This window comes from Canariomyces notabilis, assembly GCF_033297395.1.
Source record: "Canariomyces notabilis strain CBS 508.74 unplaced genomic scaffold N656scaffold_11, whole genome shotgun sequence".
Taxonomy (NCBI): domain Eukaryota; kingdom Fungi; phylum Ascomycota; class Sordariomycetes; order Sordariales; family Chaetomiaceae; genus Canariomyces; species Canariomyces notabilis.
In genome coordinates, this window is record NW_027041833.1 from 310,417 (window position 1) to 328,396 (window position 17,980).

A 17,980-nucleotide genomic window follows, 5' to 3' on the forward strand; every position below is an offset into this window, starting at 1 on the left:
CCTCGGTAGTTCTACCCTTAGAGCGGGGTTCTTATGCCGGGGCACTGGATGGGAAAACGATTCAGCATATACGTACCAGTAAGTGCCCTAGGTAGCAAGATAGATCCGAGTCATGGTTCGGTATTTTGTTTCGGCTGCGTTGATCTTGCCAACACTCCCATCAGTCATGAGTACCTTAGGTATAGCCCAGTATGGTGGTAGGATTTCTCATTTCCTCGCAGAGGATGGCTGGTAGGCTCTTGAATGACATAATTCCCATAGATTGCTGACCTCGCCCAGCACCACAATGTCCTCAACCTTGTAAACAGGCCCTGGTCACGGTGGTTTAACTAATTGTCTAGCCTGGACTTTCGTGATCAAGGACCCCAGCTGCCTGACTGGAACAATGTTTATATGAGGGCATCAAAACAGCGGGACCTCGATCCCTTGCAGCTTTGCTGCCAAGTCCAAATCATAGTCGTCGTCGCCGCTTTCCATGGCCTCATCGAGCATTTTGAGGATAGAAGGGGATCGCATACTCAACGACGTGGGCCCGAGCTTGAAATGTGAAGAAGCGATAGAGTCGAGGGCTTTTAGCCATTCAGGGTGGGCTCGCAACAGTGTCACTTCGAGACGCGCCGCCGTGAAGGGATAGGCAAGAGAGTTCCACACAAGCAGGTGGCCGTATTCAGGTCGACAGCGCATGTCCCAAAGCGTATCGATGCAGTCAACCAGGCGACCGAGAACCATCTCGGAGATGATCGGTGTAGCATGACTAACACTCCATAGCTGCTGCGACTCCATAGATGCCAACAAGTTCAAGGACTGGCCTTGTAGGCTTGAGGCTCCATCAGGCGCAGGGTGATGCTTCTTTTTCCTTCGCTGTAGTCGTCTCGCCGTGAGGATTCCAGCAAGACGCCAAGCTTCCCACAGATGGCGCTGGGGCAGTTCACCTGTTTCTCCTGCCCACGACCAGGACCAGAATTTGCCTTCAACATCTATGTCCTCGTCGCTTTTATGGCCACATAAAGCAAAGATATCTAGAAGCGTACGCGGTATGCCGGTCAAGACCTCAACGCCGCCGGGACGCCCGCCTTCCAAGCTGTCCTGAGCCTGGCGGAGGCGCTCCCAGAGACCCATGGTACATATGTCGCGTCCTAACACCAATGTTGGTAAGTCCATCACGGCCATGATCTCAGTGGGATGCTGTATGGCAAGCGGCGGCGGGCCATTTCTCATCAGGTGGCCGAGATCGCCATGTAACTGATAAAGATCCGCCATACACTTGAGGTGGCTGGTCCACGGATTTCCCAGGAGGATCTGGAAGGAGCAGGAACACAAGGTTAGTAAATCTCCGGGGAAACACGGGCTTGAGGACAACAGTGAATATGACACGCCTATGCTTAGCAAATCTGAAAGGTCAAGGTGCCTCCTCACATTTAGTGTGCAAAGAAACAGGCCGGCACACATGGTCCCGCCGTTCATTGTTCCCAGGCTACTGTTGAGCTCGCTGCGAAACGCTTTCAAAGCACGATCTACCTCCTCATGGAACCTGACGGTTAGATCTCGGCCATGTCTGGGGAATAGGTGCAAGGCCTCAAGAACGATAAACAGCGCGTCCGATGTCTCAGCGAGACTGCGGATGAGTGGCAGAATCCACTCTGCCCTCCGAGTGCCGTATAAACGATGTACCGTCGTATCCATAGCTTTAGTGGATGGATCAGTTTCGCCTCAGCGGCTGACTAATGATCCAGGGGCTGGGGTTGGGGACAAGAGAGGCCGCACCTTGGTCAAAGAGATACCAGTCTTCGGCAGACCGCTTGATATGGCACCGACGGTCCTGTGGGGTTTTCGCAGGAGAACATCGGTCCGGCAGTTCGCAGAGATCCGAGGCCGCATTTGAGCAGAGATCCGAGGCCGCGTCTGATCCGAGCTGCTCACGACTGGATGAGAAAGAACTCTTCGTGGGACTGCTGGCAAAATCAGGGGGCCCATTACGGACAGCGGGTGGACAGGTTATCCAAGCACTTCCTGCTGAGTGGCCTGTTGCGGAACAAGACTGCCGTGGGAGGTGAATGTTGGAGGCCAGCGATTTGCCGGTGCTAGCGAGGGTGGACGATGAGAACTTCTTCTGGGCGGGGAGGGTGGGCATTGTCGCACCAACGAAGCGTCCCCGCGAGGCGATTCCAACGCTCCATTGTAGCTTGACGTTGTAGCCCCCGCAGCGAATACCTCGTTTCTTGCAGGCCAAACACTCTGGCCGAGTCTCGTCGCACTTTCTCTTCCTCCTCTTGCACTCGGCGCACCCGGACCGCGAACGCGAGGGCATTCTGGGACACCAACAAGGCGACAGCAGCAGCGAATGCGTCTCTAAATCTTGGTTGTCGCGCCGATGTTGATTTTTTGCTTTTGCGGAGTTGTGAAACGGGAGATAAGGTGGCGGAGGTATAGGTTGCTACTCGGGCAGTCTTTGCGCATGTCCAAGCTCCTGTACAGTACCCGAGCGAGCTGAGGTGGCCGGTGTGACAGGTACTGTAGCATCCTGCTGCAGTACCCCGCCAAGCTTATCTATTGGCGTAGCGCAGTCCCAATCGGATGCTAGCGGCCTGCCAGCCCTGCCGGGTTGTTCCGTTGGATCGGTGGACAGACAGGCAGCGTTCTGTTTCATCGGGCCAGGGGGGGGAAAGACGCGCAAGACGGGACCAAAACGTGTGCATTTACTCTCCAAGGGAGGAAAAAGGAGGAGGAAGCGAAGCCACCTAAAATACGGATACTCTGTGGTGGTTGTCTGGCTGAGTAAGCAGTGTGGGCCAGGCACTGGCCGCCTGCCCCACACCCAAGTCCCGACTGCAGGTGGTCTTTCCTCCGCTTGTGCAGTGTCTCGGCCTGGGTTTCCCTCCAGCACAATTGTTCCGATTCTTCCATCTTGGGTGACGAATCCAGAGACATGACCAGACTACGAGACTTACATCAACACATGGACTGTTGCTATCATTCGAGAGATCTAATGTAGCATTTTATTCCAGACGATCCAAGGTAACTGCGCTGCTTCCCCCGCATGGAGTGTTGTTAAACAACCTTTGTGTAACGTTATGGCGCAGAAAAGTCGAAGGACCCGACCCAATGCTCGGTTCGTTCGCCCATAGATCCCCTGCAGGCGATGCTGATTCCGGCTGGGCCAAGTTAGACTGCAACGTCCGCTTTTGCGCCGCAGCACTTGTCATCACCAGAGACATTGTGCGAAGCCAGCTTATCAGCGAGCTGGGATACACGATCGCTGCTGGGGGGCACGTCTATGGCCGGGTTGGCTGTGAAGAAGTCTACAGGGCTGATGTGGAATGCCACAGTCTCCACAGGCCTGCACGTCCATGTCAGTGTGTGTACATGGCATACAAGGTAAGGTCTGCTTGGCGGAATACTCACATAACAGGCCAGTCTTCAACCCTGGGATTGTGCGTCAGTCCGAAGCAGACCCAGAAGACAACATCCGTCTGCACCACATCATCCTTCCGCGCTGCGGCATCCCTTACTCCGCCGTGCTCCTCGACGCTGGAGAACGGGTATTTGCCCGCGGCATACAGCTCGTCATCTTTGTACTTCGTCACCCAAACATGCTTTTGGGCAAATCTTGCGCGCTTGGCTTGGATGCTATCGGGATCCGAAAGCAAGAGCTGTGTGGCCGGGGGTACGATCTTGTAGCCAACCGGTTTACCCGACACAGTGTTCTTTTTCTCCAGGTTCTGGATCTTGAACAGTCGCGCGTTCTCTATCTTGGCGTCCAAGCCGGCCGAGCTGGTAATGGGGGTCTCCCGCACCTCGTACCAGTTTCCATGGGGATTGGTGCGTGCATCAACCTGTACCGGCAGTGACTCGCTTTGGACCACCGTGTTGGCGTGACCGTCAATGGCGGGATCGATGCGGACGCAGAATATGTGTTGATGGTTCTGTGCCAACGCGCCCGGAGACACCACGTTGCCCCAGGGGGCCGTCTTCCCCGGGTCGATACCGACTACGGACACAATGCCTGTCGCGCGCACTTCGACCGTGATGGCGCCTGCCTGGTCGAATTTGTACTATTCCGTCGAGAGAAGAGGTCAGTTAGCTCCTAGGTCCCGGGGTCGAGGGGTGCAGGCCAACGTACGTTGAAGACGTATTCGTAATTCGCCAAAGTGATGATGAACTGGACCACCAGCTCCCGGCGGCGAGTCACAACAGCACGACCAGTCCTCCAGTTAGTGTGTTTCCAACCAATGCCGTTATCCTGCTCGTGGAGGCAGATGACGTTACGGGCGACTTTGACGTTGCCCTCGGGGCTCACTAGGATGCCGTCAAAATACTGTGCCGCTACGTCAGCCACGTCTCCTAGCGTGAGCGGTCCAACTTACCTTTATTACACCAAGACAATCGCAACCCAAGAGGAGATTGTTGGTAACGTGCCCAATGCCACCGTCGCCAAAGTCAAAGGCCTGCTTTCTCTGGAACGGAGAACGCGGGTCTGCGTAAGGTACAGTCTGCAGCGCGTCAGAATCAGGCCACGATGGGAGATGAGAGGAGCATGATTGGGACCAAATCTTACCATCTCGCTCATGGCCAGCCGATACAGAATACTCCTTCCTTCATAGTGGATGTCATGGATGACAGCCCCCTCACGACTGTTAAAGCTGACACGAAACCGCCATTTCTGCCACTGCACCAGGTTATCGTCCGACACCGAGAAACTAGGCCCTTCGGGCTGCACCACGCTCAGGGGCTTGAGATCCTGCCGCGTGCCCCCGGAGACGAGCTCTGGGACGTATTCGGCCGGCCGGCAGTGATCAATCACCGGCCCAGTGGCAGGCTTTTCGACGACTAGAGGGTCCATGCCGCCTCCCGTGGGAAGCTCGTCGATGCGGATGATCTGACGGAGATGATAGTCCATAACAGGAATGATGGGAAGCGGAAACGCGTAGAAGTTGGAGTCGGGATTTCCCGTGCTCTTGTCCACGGCAAACACCAGGCCTTGGAAGAAGCGCCGCCCTCGAGGGTCATCCTTTTCCAGGCCGCCGTACGGCCAGGGCTCCACAACAACCTCGAAGCCAGGAGGCAACACAAACTGCTTGATGCGTTCCTGGAACATGGGCGATGCCATGCAGACGTCGAGGAAATGGTCAAACTCCCACGGGCATAGAGAAACCAAGAACTGGGAATCGACGGTGGTGCGGCGGACGATTTCTTTCCTTCCCACGTCGACCACCGCTTCCATGTACACGGCCTTGCCTCCGCCGGATGACGCGGCGCCGGGCTCGACCAGGTTGTAGTGCACCTGGGCGAGGCGAGGGGGACGCGGCGTTGTTGCTGCTAGTTTCCCGGCATGCTCCAGCTCGAGGAACTGGACGAGCTCGGCCTTTGGAGGCTCCTGGAGATCGATCACACGGAAGTGAAGCAGAGTCGCAGGGTGGTCCGCCTTGATGAGGTCCCTGGCAAGTTCTGCCTCGGCGAAGGTGAGCGGAGAGAGTGGATGGCGAGGTACGTTTTTCGAATCCATGGTGTCTGAGTTTGCAGATGAGAGCTTTGCAGATGATGGGCAACAAAACCACTCAATGATGATGTCCGGTCGGGGACTCGTTGCTTTTATTCGGTCACATCAGAAACGGACGATGTTGTTTCAAGGCATTGACGTGGCTCGTCGACTTGTTCAGTGCCGAGACTGACAGCCGAAGACCCAGAAAAGATAAGTAGGTGAGCATCGCTAGATATCTTCCGCCTCCTCATGGGCCTTGCATCTCTGCCAGTGTATCGTACAGGTACTAGTAACTATTCCAGGTTGTCAACATGGTTCTATCCCCCGGTCGACGCCACCAGGGGTCACAAGGGCTTGGCCAATGAAGCCTAGCCTTGCCCGGCGCTTCGACCTGCCCATTTGGGTTATAAGTGGGCGCTGTGGTACACGACGCGACGCCCGTATCAACTCTTGTGACTTACCCCAGATTTTGCGTTCCAGATATCGGGATCAGCTCTCCAGCCAGTCTCCACTGGCAGCCAGCCTTTCATGATAACCAGATGTATCAGGGAATTCAAAGAAAGTCATAGGGCAAGATCCGGCAGTTATCTGACTTGATATCTCCTCGTCGGCAAATGTGCTATAGCATGCCCCTTATCAGTCTTCCCTGCAAGCTGAGAGTGAGCGATGCATCCTAACGTCAGTCTGTGCGTTGGGGATGCGCGCCGAGATGTCCAACACCCAGAAAGCCGACCTGCGCACTGCTGCATCTATATAGACAGCTATGCCTTGCATCGATTCCCATCGTTGGACGTCTAGTATTTCGACATTGCCTTATCCCTGATTCTTTCAACATCGCCAACGGACTTGCATGTAGATACCTCATCTCAGTCGTCCGAGCTATAAACAACAGTTCGGACTATACGACACATACCCGCAAGGTGGGGTTAGCCATCATGAGCTCATCACTGGACGACCGACTTCCACCGGGCACAGTGCTGCTGATATCGCGTGAGTTCCCCTTTTTGCAGGATGGTAACGCGCTCATGAATGCCAAGTTGCCTGTGCTAAGCGTGAGGACAAACAGGTACGGCGGCAACCGAGATGGTTCTCCAGCCAACACCGTCTAATGATCCAAATGAACCGTTGGTGAGCTCTCTGGTTCTGATTAGGCCCATTACCATTGTGGTTGACTGATCACTAATGGAATGGATATCTAGAATTGGAGCATCTGGCGCAAATTGGTCAACTTCACATTCGTTCTTGCAGTGACTGTCGCCTCATTCACAGCGTAAGTTCAAGCGCAACAGAACGACCCTTTCCTCCTGAGCTAGAGGCACATGCTTCGATGAGTAATTGATCCCTCGGCTAACTTGGAATGCTCTGAATAGCATCCAAGTGCAAGCAATATTCTGGCCGCAGATGCTCGGAGACATGGACGTGAACCAGAGACAGCTCAGTTATGGTTTGGCAGTCCAGGTTGTGGGCCTCGCCATGGGATGTCTTCTCCTCATCCCTCTGACCAAGAAGTACGGCAAGCGACTGACATATATACTGGCAACACTCGTCATGGCCGGCATGTCCTTCTGGTCAGCAGAGATGAAGACTGCTGTCGAGCTGTACATGACCAATTTGCTGTATGGGCTTGCTTGTTCCGTGAACGAGACAGTGGTACAAATGACTGTAAGTGTCTGTCTAAGTACCCTTCTGACAGGGGACAATAGATCCACAGATGAAGGGTAAACCCGCTAATACATCAAAACACATCAGATTGCGGATCTTTTCTTTGTCCATCAACGCGGAAGCGCCAACGCCGCCTACATCGTGGCCGTCATGGTCGGCAGTTTCCTCACAACCATGGCCGCAGGAGTGCAAGCGGAGCAACAGGGCTGGCGCTGGTCGTACCGGTCGGTGGGCATTGCGTTGACTATTCTGGCCGTTCTCTTCATTCTTTTCTTTGAGGAGTCCAAATACATTCCTGTCACCGAGGGCTACTCCGCTCGCAGCTTGGGAGTCATACCGTCACACGACAGCAGCCTGGAACGCGCCCAGGAGAAGAACGCGGACGTCGAGAAGACAAACATAGGCAACGGCATGCACCCAACCATGTCAGCGCCATACGATTCAACCGATCCGCCACCCCGTCATACATACAGACGCCGTATGCGTCTGGTTACCAAGACCAACGAGTCCCTGTTGAAACTGGCCTTCTCTCCTCTACGCACCGCCACACTGCCGCACGTTCTCTACACGGCCATCCAATACGCCAATGCCATCTCATTCCTGGTGCTGCTCGCGACGTGCAACTCGATCCTCTTTTCCGCTCCGCCCTACAACTTCAACGTGGCCGGCATAGGGTACATGGCGCTGGGCCCCTTTGTCGGGAACGTGTTTGGCAGCATCTACGGAGGCCCTTTCACCGATTGGTTCATCGTGCAGATTGCGCGCCGCCGAGGCGGCTACTACGAGCCCGAGATGCGGCTGTACAGCCTGGGCCTGCCCGCGCTGTGCATGTCGGGCGGCATCATCATGTACGGGACCACTATCGACCGAGGCATGCACTGGATATTTCCGAGCATCGGCGGGGCTCTCTTTGCCTTTGGCCTGGGCTCCATTGGGGATGCGTCCTTTACGTTGATCATCGACACGTACCGCGAGGTAAGGAACCCCGGCTCAGGCTCTGTTCAGTTCAGTTCCCGCGAAGCTGGAGAATATTCAGTCGCTAACACGATGTCCTGGCTCCAGCTGACGGCAGAGTGCTTTGTATTCGTCACGTTCGTCCGCAATGCCGTGACGGTGGCTGTTCCTTTTTACAATATCCCTTGGATTGAAAGCATGGGACTAACCAAGATGTTTGTCATGGCTGGATGTATCAATCTGTTCTTCAGTTTACTCTTCATTCCGCTTGTTATTTATGGAAAGAGAATCAGGATTGCACTCCATGGACACTACGATAGAATGGTGGAGAGCCAGTAGGAGATTCTGTACGGCTGCTTTTGCTTGTGTTTCCTGATAGGTGGTTCAGGGGGGTAAAGGGGTTGTCCGCTACGACCGGTGGTGCCCACGAGAGCAGGGGTTTTCTGTGTAGCTGGGGCGTCTCAAAGATGCGCCCCGAATCAAATCGGTTCGACGTGGGAATGACTTTGAGTTCAAGACGCGGCAATGAGGTATCATTTCTCCGGTCCGCTCAAGAACAGAAGGATTACCAACTTATGATGAAGGGCAAGGCTGTGACCGGTTCTCCCCCGGCAGCCATACAATGGGTTAGGTGCAATCAAAAAGGTACACGAATTACTTGATGACAGGCAAACGTTCGCAACCCGCCCTTTGACTCGGATCACTCCCATCGATCACTATCAGCATAACCGTAAGCCAGCCTGACGATCCATCCATCCCCTTCGTTCTCGCCCTTAGCATTCACACCTCCCCACAGCACAACCCCGCGACCTCCGAGACAGGTATCGGCACCAAAGAAGGCCCTAGGGCCAGGATGAACCTTGCCCCCTTCTATCATCTGCTCCGTCGGAACAATCTCGGCCTCGGCCCATCTAAACTCTCCAGACGCCATGGCGGGCATTTCTTTTTGGATCTTGTCCTTGGCCGAGGCTAGACTGAATCCTTTCGTCGGCAGTTGCAAGGTCCAGATGTCTGAGAAGTACTCTAGCCCCGGCTCGTCTCCTGAAACGTCGGGCGCGGAACGCCCGAACATATACACCAGATACTCCCGCCCATGCCCCGTCGTCAACGGCACCAACGCACCGCCCTCCCGCGGCTTTGGGCGAGGAGATTGGGGGTCTGCCCCAACAGTAACCGTCTGCCAGACCAACGCGCCAGGCTTCTCCCTTTCAGTAGGTGATTCTCGCATGTCCATGCAATGCACCGCAACGCGATCCCCAGCGGCATCCCGAGAAACGATATAAACCGTGCCGCGAACGTAGGCAGCAGCCAGCGGCTTTGCAGGAGCCCGCGGCAGTGTCGTCCAGGCGAGCGCGTTGAAGTCGTACATCCAGACCTCGGTCTCGGTGTCGGCCTCTCCTTCCTCTGCCGCCATGCCACCACCACCACCGTGATGCTCCTCCCCCTTCCCGCCAACAAGGACCAAAAACCCCTGCGGCTCATCCGCAAAGATCCAGTGCCCCCACCGCGGCCGCATCCCACCCGCAACCCCGAGCTGCTGGCTGTCCCCGCGCAGCTTGGCCCAGCTCAGCTGCTCCCAGTCCCACCGCCACAGACAACTTCCTTCGTCGATTGCTCTGCCAGCGGCGGCGGCGTCCCGCCCGCCGTGGACCAGCAGGAAGCGGCCGCCACCCCCTGCGCACGCGGCATGGTCTTGCCGCGCCGACGGAACCAGGGTTTCGCCCGTGAATGCGTCCTGCAGCGTGAACGGCGGGTAGCAGGTGTATGCGGTCTGGTAGGTTGTTGGTGGCTCCAGGGTGGTGCCGTTATTGGTGGGGAGGGTAAGGATATGGATTGCCGGCGGGCATAGCGCAGGTCTGGACTCTGAGGCGTCCGCCTCCGGAGAATCAGAGTCGTGCCGCCCGCCAAAGATGGTCGCTTGGTCGTTGATCACGGTGAGCGTGTGGTGCGAGCGGGCCAGGGCTGGGTGGCTTCGGTTTGGGCAAGGATGAAGCAGGTCAGATTGGTTGATTGAGATTCGTCCAAGTCAGGATAACGAGAGGAGACATACGGTGTGGATTTGGTGGCTGGACCCTGGATCTGTGTCAGGGAGATCTTGAGAGGCAAGGTGGGCGCCGCCATTGTTGCGGCCGCTGCTGCTGCGTCGGCGCCTGCTGCGACGACTCGTGTGGCCGTTGCCGCTGTAGCTTCAGCCATGATGTCGATGAGATACTATGAATTGAGGATTGAGATTTGATATATCAGCGAATTATGCTTCAAGATTCCCCATCCAAGTATGGTCCAACTGATGCTGCCAAGATGTAGAATGAATGAGTTTCATGGAAAGTGGCACCGCACATCGTGAGAGCATACCTTGAGGTACCTGTTCGAACCATGACGTAATGGGGTTGATCAACATGCTTCAGGGGAAGGAGGGGGGTCACCACAACTACCGTGACTGAGGTGCCATTATTTCCAATTCATCAAGCAATGTTCAGTTGTGGTTTTAGACCATTATGTTCTATCTCACTACGGATGACCCCAAAGGGAATGCTCATATTGTTCAAGTTCTTGCTTCCTCTCTACTAGGTAGTAGGTATTTAGTGCTTCATGTTAACATACTAGTACTTCAATACTTCAAGTTGTCTAACTGATATATTCGAAGCAGATAGTAGGGCGTTCAAGCGTCTCCCGGATCTCACCTATGGTTGGAGTTTGTTCTTTGTGTTCGCAAGTCAAGGACGTGGGCCATAGAGAATTCCCAAGATCATCTGCAGTGGATGTACCAAATCCCGAGTCCATTCCCAAACCGTCCCGTGTTATTGAAGAGCAGCTTACTGTTCTGGTTTTCGATAGTCCAGTCCCGACTCTCAGCAGAGTGATGGCGGCCATGAATGTGATAAGCTGCAGCTCGAAGTTGGCACGACCAGCTTCCCAACCAGCTTCCTTACCAAGAACGCTGCAAATCCGAGTGAACCCCGGAAATGACAGCGCCTCAGGCTGAGCTGAGGCTGACGGAGCAATCTGGAGCCAATCCTTCTGTTTGCAAACCACTTCCTATCCGATCTAGCGCCTGAAGGCTCACTTTGGATCCGACGGCAGGATGCAGAGCACAAAGGTCGAGACCTGCCACTTTCGTCATCAGCCAATGAAGATACATGTGAAGGCGGTGAGAGATGTCTTGGGGATTCTCTTGGCTGAGTGCATTGCGGGGATGAACGGAAACCAGACTGAACCATTCGAAGAAGCGCGCGGGGCGTGGCTGAGTGCCAGCCAACCACGGACTGCAGTGGTGCTACACACGTCACCGAGTACGAAGCTGTCTCACGCAGGCGAGCGTTACCAAGGGAAGGAGTTGCCCTGGGGGAGCATAATATGCCTTGGTCGTTCACCCACAAGTCCTCGTACATGATACGGTACGGCCTCTCCGCGATCCGTGGTCTCTTACACAATACTGTACGTTGGCAGTACCCCAGCATTCCGCATACCTCACCATGGACAACCACCACGTCTGCTCCATTGTCCCCCGCTACTTGCTCGAAAGTCTCTGCGAATGCGACGACGAGGAAGTCCGGAATAGCGCCCACGCCACCCTCGCCGTTGCTGAGGCGCTTGTCAACAACCGCAACGAAATCTTTGCGGCCAAGTGTAGCGGACATCACGGCCATGGAGGCGGCGGGGGCGGCGGGCAACAGTACCACCCCCATAGCATCGTTCCCGGCACGCTTCTCCAAGCCGTGGTGGATTCACCTGAAGCATCGGATGAGATGAAGGCCGCTGCTAGGCAGAACCTTGCCGTCTCTGAGCAAATTCGCGAGGACAGGGAGGCTGCGCTGGCTAAAGCAGCCGGTATCACGCCCTTGGCCCCTGAAGCGGAGTCGGAGGCCGGAACAGCCCAGGGAAGCCGGGAGACGGCAACGGGCTTCATGCGCAGCGTCTACAACATGCAGAACGGGGGTAACGTCCAGGACCCATCGACCTTTGACCTGCTGCCCGGCAAGCCAGCACGGATGGAAGGAGAGAAAGCCACGAAGGACGAGGAAGTCAACGAAGCATACGACATGGCGCTGCACGTGCTTCAATTCTACAAGAAATTTCTCAACTACGATTCTTTAGACGGCCAGGCCATGGAAGTCAAGAGCTCGGTTCACTTTGGCAACAAGCTGGGCAATGCTTTCTGGCTAGGCAGTCATGAGCAGATGGTGTATGGAGACGGAAACTCCTTTCTGCACAACTTTACCGGCTGTGTTGATGTCATTGGCCATGAGATGACCGTAAGCCCGATCCCATGCGTACAGGCTGTGTCTGTGACGAGAATCCCCATCTCTTCTCTCTAACAAGACCACTTCCAGCACGCCGTAATCCAGTACAGCGCGGCCCTCATCTACCGCAACGAGTCCGGCGCGCTGAACGAGCACATCTCCGACGCCTTTGGCATCATGGTCAAGCAGATGTACGAAAACGAGATGGCTGAGCACGCTGACTGGCTCATTGGCGAAGGCTGCCTCCTGCCCGGCGTGAAGGGCGTCGCTCTGCGGAGCATGAAGAATCCGGGCACGGCCTACAATGACCCTCGCTTCGTCAGTTCATATTGTCATCTGCCGCCCTCCGTTTCCCATGATTGAGCATAGCCGATTCCTAACTGATACCATGACCTATGTAGGGCTCTGACCTCCAACCCTCACACACCGACCAGATCCCGGACTTGATGAAGAAGCACGGCGATTTCATCCGGAACCGTGACTATGGCGGGGTGCACGTCTTGTCGGGCATCCCCAACCGCGCCTTCTACCTAGCCGCCGTTGCGTTTGGAGGGTACTCATGGGAGAAGGCCGGCAAGATCTGGTGGAAAGTTGTCTCGGAGCGGGCAATCCCTCCGAACTGTACCTTTATCCAGTTTGCCGATGCCACAGTTGATGCGGCCGAGGCCTTGTTTGGCACCGAGGCGGCTGTCATTGTGAGAAACGCGTGGAATCAGGTTGGGGTGGCCAGGAAGGTGTAAGATCTCTTCTAGTACTTCCCCTACTTAGAGACCTACCGTCACCTACGTAGCACCTTGCGGTCTCGACGCTACTCAGCGGCAAGGGAAAGAGGAAGAAGAGCGGAGAGTAAAGAAAAAAGTGAGAGATGAAACTAAAGGACCAGATGTAGAGATTGTGGACAGGCACGAGGAAATCATCGTGAGGAAAAGAAACTTGATTACAACCCTGACTCAACAATTCGACAACACAGTCAGGCGGCATGGAGGGATTAGTTTATGGCTACGAAGACAAGAGTACGGAGTACCGCAAGTATGTTAATTGATCTGATCCTAATTATAGCTGTATTGTAATGTACCAGACAGTATGTGCTGTATTCTTGGATACGGAGGAATTTATTACAGTAGTGTACGAAGTACGGAGGAATTTCTTACCTTACCGGAGATTCACCACCGCCATCATTACTGCTTTTGGGTGGCCCACTGTGGGCAGTTCCACACGAGATCTCGCCTGTCTCACCTGCCTACTGTAGCCTAGATCCTGCCTCTCAATCTTGAAGCACCAGGGGTTTCTCATGGCAGGAACCAATCGATACCTCCCGTTGCCACGATCTGGAGACATGCCAAGTCGCAGCATGCAGGCTGAGTAGTACCAGCCCTGTGGCTCGGGCAAGCCGTTCAAACGCTGACTGGTTCCTTCGGGTACGAACTGGGCTTGGACATCAATGCTGACTGGGATGGAATGGGCAGAAATTTCGCATGAGTTTGCGCCGGATAACTCCTACTTAACCAACCGTCAAGGACATCCATCGCCCAAAATATCGACGCGAAAGAAAAGAGTTCATATTCCCGACCGTCATTTCGCATTAACAAGGCCGCGGAGAAGAGCTGCCGCCGTCAATTGAACACGACTTGGAGCAACGCATCTTCCGATCGATCACCAAATCATCACCATGTCGCCGCCGTATGTCGTCGGCGACTCGTCGCCTTTTCTCAAGCGCGTTCTCATTCCCTTTTGGGTTATCCGCATCATCATCATGGTCATCCAGATCGGTGTATACGGAGTCCTCATCGCAGGACTTGGCGTCTTCAAAGACGACGTTCAACGGCTCTGGAATGAATACAATACCTCACTCAGCTACGACGCCGTCCTGGGTATCGCGGTCGTCATATTGCTCATTGTCTTACTCTGCCTCATCCTCGACTTGGTCTGCATTATCAAACGTGCCAGGCGGACGCTCAGCCCTCCGTTCTTCCTCGGAGTCAACATCGCACAGTCTGTCTTCTACCTCGTTAACTTCATTCTGAGCATGGTCGGCGCGAGCAGTGGTCCCCTCGCCATTGCCATTAGTGTTATCATCTTGTAAGCATGCTCTTAGAATTATTGGCCTTCATTGCCGAGTACATCGACTGACAAATTCTGCCAGATTATCATTCCTTGGCCTTCTCATCTACGCAGGCGTGGTTTTCCACCAATATCGCAAGGGCACTCTCTCGTACGCGCCCGCCCACAACCCCGAGGCCCACAAACTTGTCGTCCAAAATCACACCGCCTATCAGCCTCAGACGACGTATCCCCAGCCGTATGCTCAGGACTACCCCCAGACCGGCTATTACGACCCTCAGGCCGCTGCGCAGCCTAGTCCTGCCCACGCCGGTCAGGGCTACGCCGGCCAGAACATCGCCAGCCCGGGCTATGCCGCTCAAAGCTACCCTGCTCAGCCCCAACAACGGCACCAGCAGAGTTATGAGACGAACCCGCACTTCCCGAACAGTTCTTCAGCTGTCTGATTCCGGCGTTATGGTTAGACGACAAGTTTTTTTTTTTTTTTTTTTGGGTTTTTCCATTGCATGGCGCGGCGTATTTGGGCCTCGGTCGTTCAAGGGTTCTTAATCCATGGGTTTCCTGTACTTTGGGACTGGCTATGGCTTTGCGCGGACGGTTGATGGAACTCAAAAATATTGATAGATGTCAGGCTGCACAGATACCTAACGTAATGTTTTACCAGACTTTGTTTTTATCCCCTTTGTTGAGTGCACGCCGTGGCTGTCCGGGCAGCAAAAGCGGGACTGGCTTGGATTACTATTGGGCACTCATCTGCCTATGAGACCAAGCCACCTTACATCGCCAGACACGAAGCCCAACGCACAAATCCGACGCGCCTTCTGGACCAGCAATTCCTTCACGGTGCCCAACTACAGTGGGCTCTTTCTACAAACTGGAATTCGCTTACGGATAGCCACATCAACCTCCGAACCTTACATGGAAAGCTGTCAAGTCTGGCCTCCCTTGTCATTGGGACCAGCTTGGCCACGTCGAAATGGGGATTGGTAGGGCACCGTTCCCTTGTCCACATGCTGCCAGACGCATGCGTTAAGCCTGGCTGCTATCCCAATGCTCGCCATATCCATGTCGCTTTGAGTTGCATATTCCCTTCAGCTTCAGTTCTGTTTCTTATTCATATCTCACAATCGCTGGCCGATTATCTAGTTTTCTTGTTTCTTTCCACTATTTCCCGTCAAGACGCCTTCAGCAACTTTTGACTTCATGACCGATTCACCACAGCCGGCTTCCCTTACTCGGACCCGGTCGCACAGATCTCACAGGTCTCACAGGTCTGTCTTCACCGAGGAATTTGACCCCCAGCACTCTCTACCATATCTCGATCTCGGGATGGACGGGACGCCGTCTGCTTCTCCGACGCCTCGGGATATACGACGCCTCGCCTCCGATCATGACTTTGTTCTTGGCGCCCACCCAACCCCGAGGCGGCTTGGTCTGTGGCCGTTCCTGGTCACTCACCTCTCCTTGATTGCTTCCCTGGGTGCCGGCATTATCTTCGTGGTCGTTGCAATCGCCTATACAAGCGTAATAAGCGAGCAGATGCTCGAGTGCCCGTCATGGGCAAACGGCTGCACGAGGGCTGATGCATGGACAGTCGAGAATCTGGGGACGATCCAGGGTATCATCACACTCATATACCTTCTTGGCATGGTAGCTCTGGGGTACTCGGCGTTGGGCCTTTGCGAGGCTACAGTGTGGCCGCTGCTGCACCAGCAGTCGTTTACGATTGGGGGCCTCGATGCCTATTTGGCCACAACCCGGGGATCCATCATGTCGGTGCCTGCGGCGATCATGGCAGTGAGGTCACTGTCTGCAGGGCTCGTTCTGGCCGCGGCGCTCGCAGTCACCCTGCTTCCGCTTGCCGCGCCGCCACTTGTTGGACATGCATTTACCCCCGTTCGGCAACCTGTCCAACTTGAGAGCAACTACACTCCGGGAGGAGGGATTGGCGAACTGTATGCGCAGACGAATCCGCCAACTTCCGTGATGGTCCGGATGCTCGTTGAGTACGACTCCTGGGCAACGAGTCCATCGTCCGAGCCTCTATCTCACTACCGTGACTGGTACATTGACCGGGAGACGCTGAAGGGAAGGGGCAACTTCTCTGCCAATGCCGTCAGGCTTCAGACGTCCATCTCCTGTCGCCCGCACACACTGCAGCAGCTAAGGAGGGAAAATGCCTGGTGGAACGCTTTCCTGACCAATATGACTCGCAGCAGCAGCAACTCAACCCAAACTGGCGACAATAACACCAATGCGGAGGTCTGGGTCCGTCCGCAATCACAGCTTACTCTCTGGGCCGATAGCTTCGATTTCTTGTCAGACCGCCGCACTCAAACAACGCTCATTCTCGCGGCACTGAATGGAACCATTGAAGGTGGCAGCGTCACTCCAGTTATCGTTGGGACACTGACCAGCGCATCTGCCATAGCATGCGACGTTGAGATCGAAGCCATAGATGACATCCTCTCCGTGGGAAGCGAGGGTCCCGTCCCAACAGAAAATTTCCCCGTCCTCTCTTCCACATCCGACCTGACCGTCAGCCGCTCCGTGTCCCCGGACACCCGGCTCAACGAGCTTCTCCTCTGGTTCACCGTCGCACCCCTCCTAGCGAGCAGCAGCGTCGACGGCACGCAGCCCATGTTCGCCAACTCGTCATCCACCCACCGACCTGTGGCGTTAACCACCTCAGCCACCACCACGACGATCATGGACAGCAACACCGACACCAACACCTGGACAATCCCCGGCCTCTCGGAATTCATCCACGTCTCCATCGGCGCCCTCGCGCAAGCAACCTCGTCCAACCGGGACCAACCCAACTTGAATCCCAGCACCGTCACGATACGCTCAGAGACGCTAACAAGGAAACTATCCCCGTCCCGAGCAAAGCTCCTCACCATCCTCCCGGCCACAGCGCTCACCATCCTGGTGCTGATGACCGTCTACACGGCCTGGCTGCACGCACGGCTGGCCATCCCCGTCATGCGGCCCGTCTCCCTCGGCGAGCTGCTCAAGAGCGCCCAGACGGCCTGGCTGCGCGACACGGCGGGCACCGACGCCGCCAAGACATACCTCCCCAACGAGCTCGGCCGGGTCTGGGTGCGCTACGGCGTCGACGCGGACGGCATGGCCGGGCTAGGATCCGGGTTCGGGTCTGAGCATGGTGCGGTTGGGGCGTTTGTGCGTCGAGGTCAGGGGCAGGCTCAGGGCCAAGGTCAAGGCCGAGGAGGGGGTGGCTTGATGGGGAAAGGGGTTGGGGTGGCTGTTTAGGTGGATCAAGGGACGATTGGATGGAGAAGGTACCTTGGTTGGTGAGATGTGCTGGGTGGGGTTTGGGTTGGGTTGGGTTTTTGAAGGCTGTGGCTATGGACTCCCCCAGTTTTCGAGGGCTAAGGTGCTACTAGTTAGGTATTACTTGCCCTTTGTTCTGGCTTAACCTTTGTTTGGGACGTGATGGAGCTCAGGGGTTGTGCTTGCACGGATCTTTCATAGTCGCAGATTCCCCTTTTTCCATTTCTCTCTTTCGTCGTTGCGCGTGACTGGGAATTAGCAACGGTGCCTGGATTGGGCGTTACATGGG

The 17,980-nt window shown here is 55.4% G+C and overlaps 8 protein-coding genes across 8 annotated transcripts; 4 read left to right on the forward strand and 4 right to left on the reverse strand.

Moving 5' to 3' along the window:
• Window positions 1–114: 114 nt before the first annotated feature.
• Window positions 115–2,566, reverse strand: N656DRAFT_845214 (uncharacterized protein). The gene is made up of 3 exons (XM_064819187.1): window positions 1,765–2,566; window positions 1,417–1,685; window positions 115–1,299 (listed from the first exon to the last, which is right to left on the reverse strand). Exons 1-3 carry the CDS (start codon window positions 2,306–2,308, stop codon window positions 403–405), a joined length of 1,710 nt encoding a protein of 569 aa, XP_064670007.1. The 5' UTR covers window positions 2,309–2,566; the 3' UTR covers window positions 115–402.
• Window positions 2,567–3,003: 437 nt separating this feature from the next.
• N656DRAFT_753338 (copper amine oxidase) lies at window positions 3,004–5,659 on the reverse strand. Its single transcript, XM_064813060.1, has 5 exons — window positions 4,556–5,659; window positions 4,365–4,490; window positions 4,121–4,315; window positions 3,403–4,052; window positions 3,004–3,337 (listed from the first exon to the last, which is right to left on the reverse strand). The coding sequence occupies exons 1-5, from the start codon at window positions 5,501–5,503 to the stop codon at window positions 3,163–3,165; spliced, it is 2,094 nt and encodes a 697-aa protein (XP_064670008.1). The 5' UTR covers window positions 5,504–5,659; the 3' UTR covers window positions 3,004–3,162.
• A 903-nt stretch (window positions 5,660–6,562) lies between these two features.
• On the forward strand, window positions 6,563–8,434 carry N656DRAFT_709288 (MFS general substrate transporter; the record flags this gene model as incomplete). Its single annotated transcript, XM_064811579.1, has 5 exons — window positions 6,563–6,607; window positions 6,679–6,749; window positions 6,850–7,141; window positions 7,229–8,116; window positions 8,204–8,434. The coding sequence occupies 5 exons, from the start codon at window positions 6,563–6,565 to the stop codon at window positions 8,432–8,434; spliced, it is 1,527 nt and encodes a 508-aa protein (XP_064670009.1).
• A 361-nt stretch (window positions 8,435–8,795) lies between these two features.
• Window positions 8,796–10,216, reverse strand: N656DRAFT_789612 (uncharacterized protein; the record flags this gene model as incomplete). Its single annotated transcript, XM_064816801.1, has 2 exons — window positions 8,796–10,065; window positions 10,146–10,216. The coding sequence occupies 2 exons, from the start codon at window positions 10,214–10,216 to the stop codon at window positions 8,796–8,798; spliced, it is 1,341 nt and encodes a 446-aa protein (XP_064670010.1).
• A 346-nt stretch (window positions 10,217–10,562) lies between these two features.
• N656DRAFT_90233 (uncharacterized protein) lies at window positions 10,563–12,137 on the reverse strand. The gene has a single exon (XM_064819392.1). The coding sequence runs from the start codon at window positions 11,779–11,781 to the stop codon at window positions 10,945–10,947; it is 837 nt and encodes a 278-aa protein (XP_064670011.1). The 5' UTR covers window positions 11,782–12,137; the 3' UTR covers window positions 10,563–10,944.
• Window positions 12,019–13,076, forward strand: N656DRAFT_709853 (peptidase M4 thermolysin; the record flags this gene model as incomplete). Its single annotated transcript, XM_064811624.1, has 3 exons — window positions 12,019–12,348; window positions 12,427–12,654; window positions 12,738–13,076. The coding sequence occupies 3 exons, from the start codon at window positions 12,019–12,021 to the stop codon at window positions 13,074–13,076; spliced, it is 897 nt and encodes a 298-aa protein (XP_064670012.1).
• A 540-nt stretch (window positions 13,077–13,616) lies between these two features.
• Window positions 13,617–14,896, forward strand: N656DRAFT_779300 (uncharacterized protein). Its single transcript, XM_064815165.1, has 2 exons — window positions 13,617–14,415; window positions 14,480–14,896. The coding sequence occupies exons 1-2, from the start codon at window positions 14,006–14,008 to the stop codon at window positions 14,841–14,843; spliced, it is 774 nt and encodes a 257-aa protein (XP_064670013.1). The 5' UTR covers window positions 13,617–14,005; the 3' UTR covers window positions 14,844–14,896.
• Window positions 14,897–15,726: 830 nt separating this feature from the next.
• On the forward strand, window positions 15,727–17,804 carry N656DRAFT_789614 (uncharacterized protein; the record flags this gene model as incomplete). Its single annotated transcript, XM_064816802.1, has 2 exons — window positions 15,727–17,546; window positions 17,780–17,804. 2 exons carry the CDS (start codon window positions 15,727–15,729, stop codon window positions 17,802–17,804), a joined length of 1,845 nt encoding a protein of 614 aa, XP_064670014.1.
• Between the last annotated feature and the right edge of the window lie 176 nt (window positions 17,805–17,980).

What these genes read in the sequence shown, in the direction of transcription:
- N656DRAFT_845214 (XM_064819187.1), bottom strand. Translation starts at nt 2,308, where the DNA reads ATGCCCTCGCGTTCGCGGTCCGGGTGCGCCGAGTGCAAGAGGAGGAAG. An exon ending in CTGGTATCTCTTTGACCAAG is followed by an intron (nt 1,686 to 1,764) that starts GTGCGGCCTCTC and finishes CATCCACTAAAG; the next exon opens with CTATGGATACGACGGTACAT. An exon ending in TGTTTCTTTGCACACTAAAT is followed by an intron (nt 1,300 to 1,416) that starts GTGAGGAGGCAC and finishes TGCTCCTTCCAG; the next exon opens with ATCCTCCTGGGAAATCCGTG.
- N656DRAFT_779300 (XM_064815165.1), top strand. Translation starts at nt 14,006, where the DNA reads ATGTCGCCGCCGTATGTCGTCGGCGACTCGTCGCCTTTTCTCAAGCGC. An exon ending in GCCATTAGTGTTATCATCTT is followed by an intron (nt 14,416 to 14,479) that starts GTAAGCATGCTC and finishes AAATTCTGCCAG; the next exon opens with ATTATCATTCCTTGGCCTTC.
- N656DRAFT_753338 (XM_064813060.1), bottom strand. Translation starts at nt 5,503, where the DNA reads ATGGATTCGAAAAACGTACCTCGCCATCCACTCTCTCCGCTCACCTTC. An exon ending in GGCTGGCCATGAGCGAGATG is followed by an intron (nt 4,491 to 4,555) that starts GTAAGATTTGGT and finishes GACGCGCTGCAG; the next exon opens with ACTGTACCTTACGCAGACCC. An exon ending in ATTACGAATACGTCTTCAAC is followed by an intron (nt 4,053 to 4,120) that starts GTACGTTGGCCT and finishes TCGACGGAATAG; the next exon opens with TACAAATTCGACCAGGCAGG.
- N656DRAFT_90233 (XM_064819392.1), bottom strand. Translation starts at nt 11,781, where the DNA reads ATGGGGGTGGTACTGTTGCCCGCCGCCCCCGCCGCCTCCATGGCCGTG.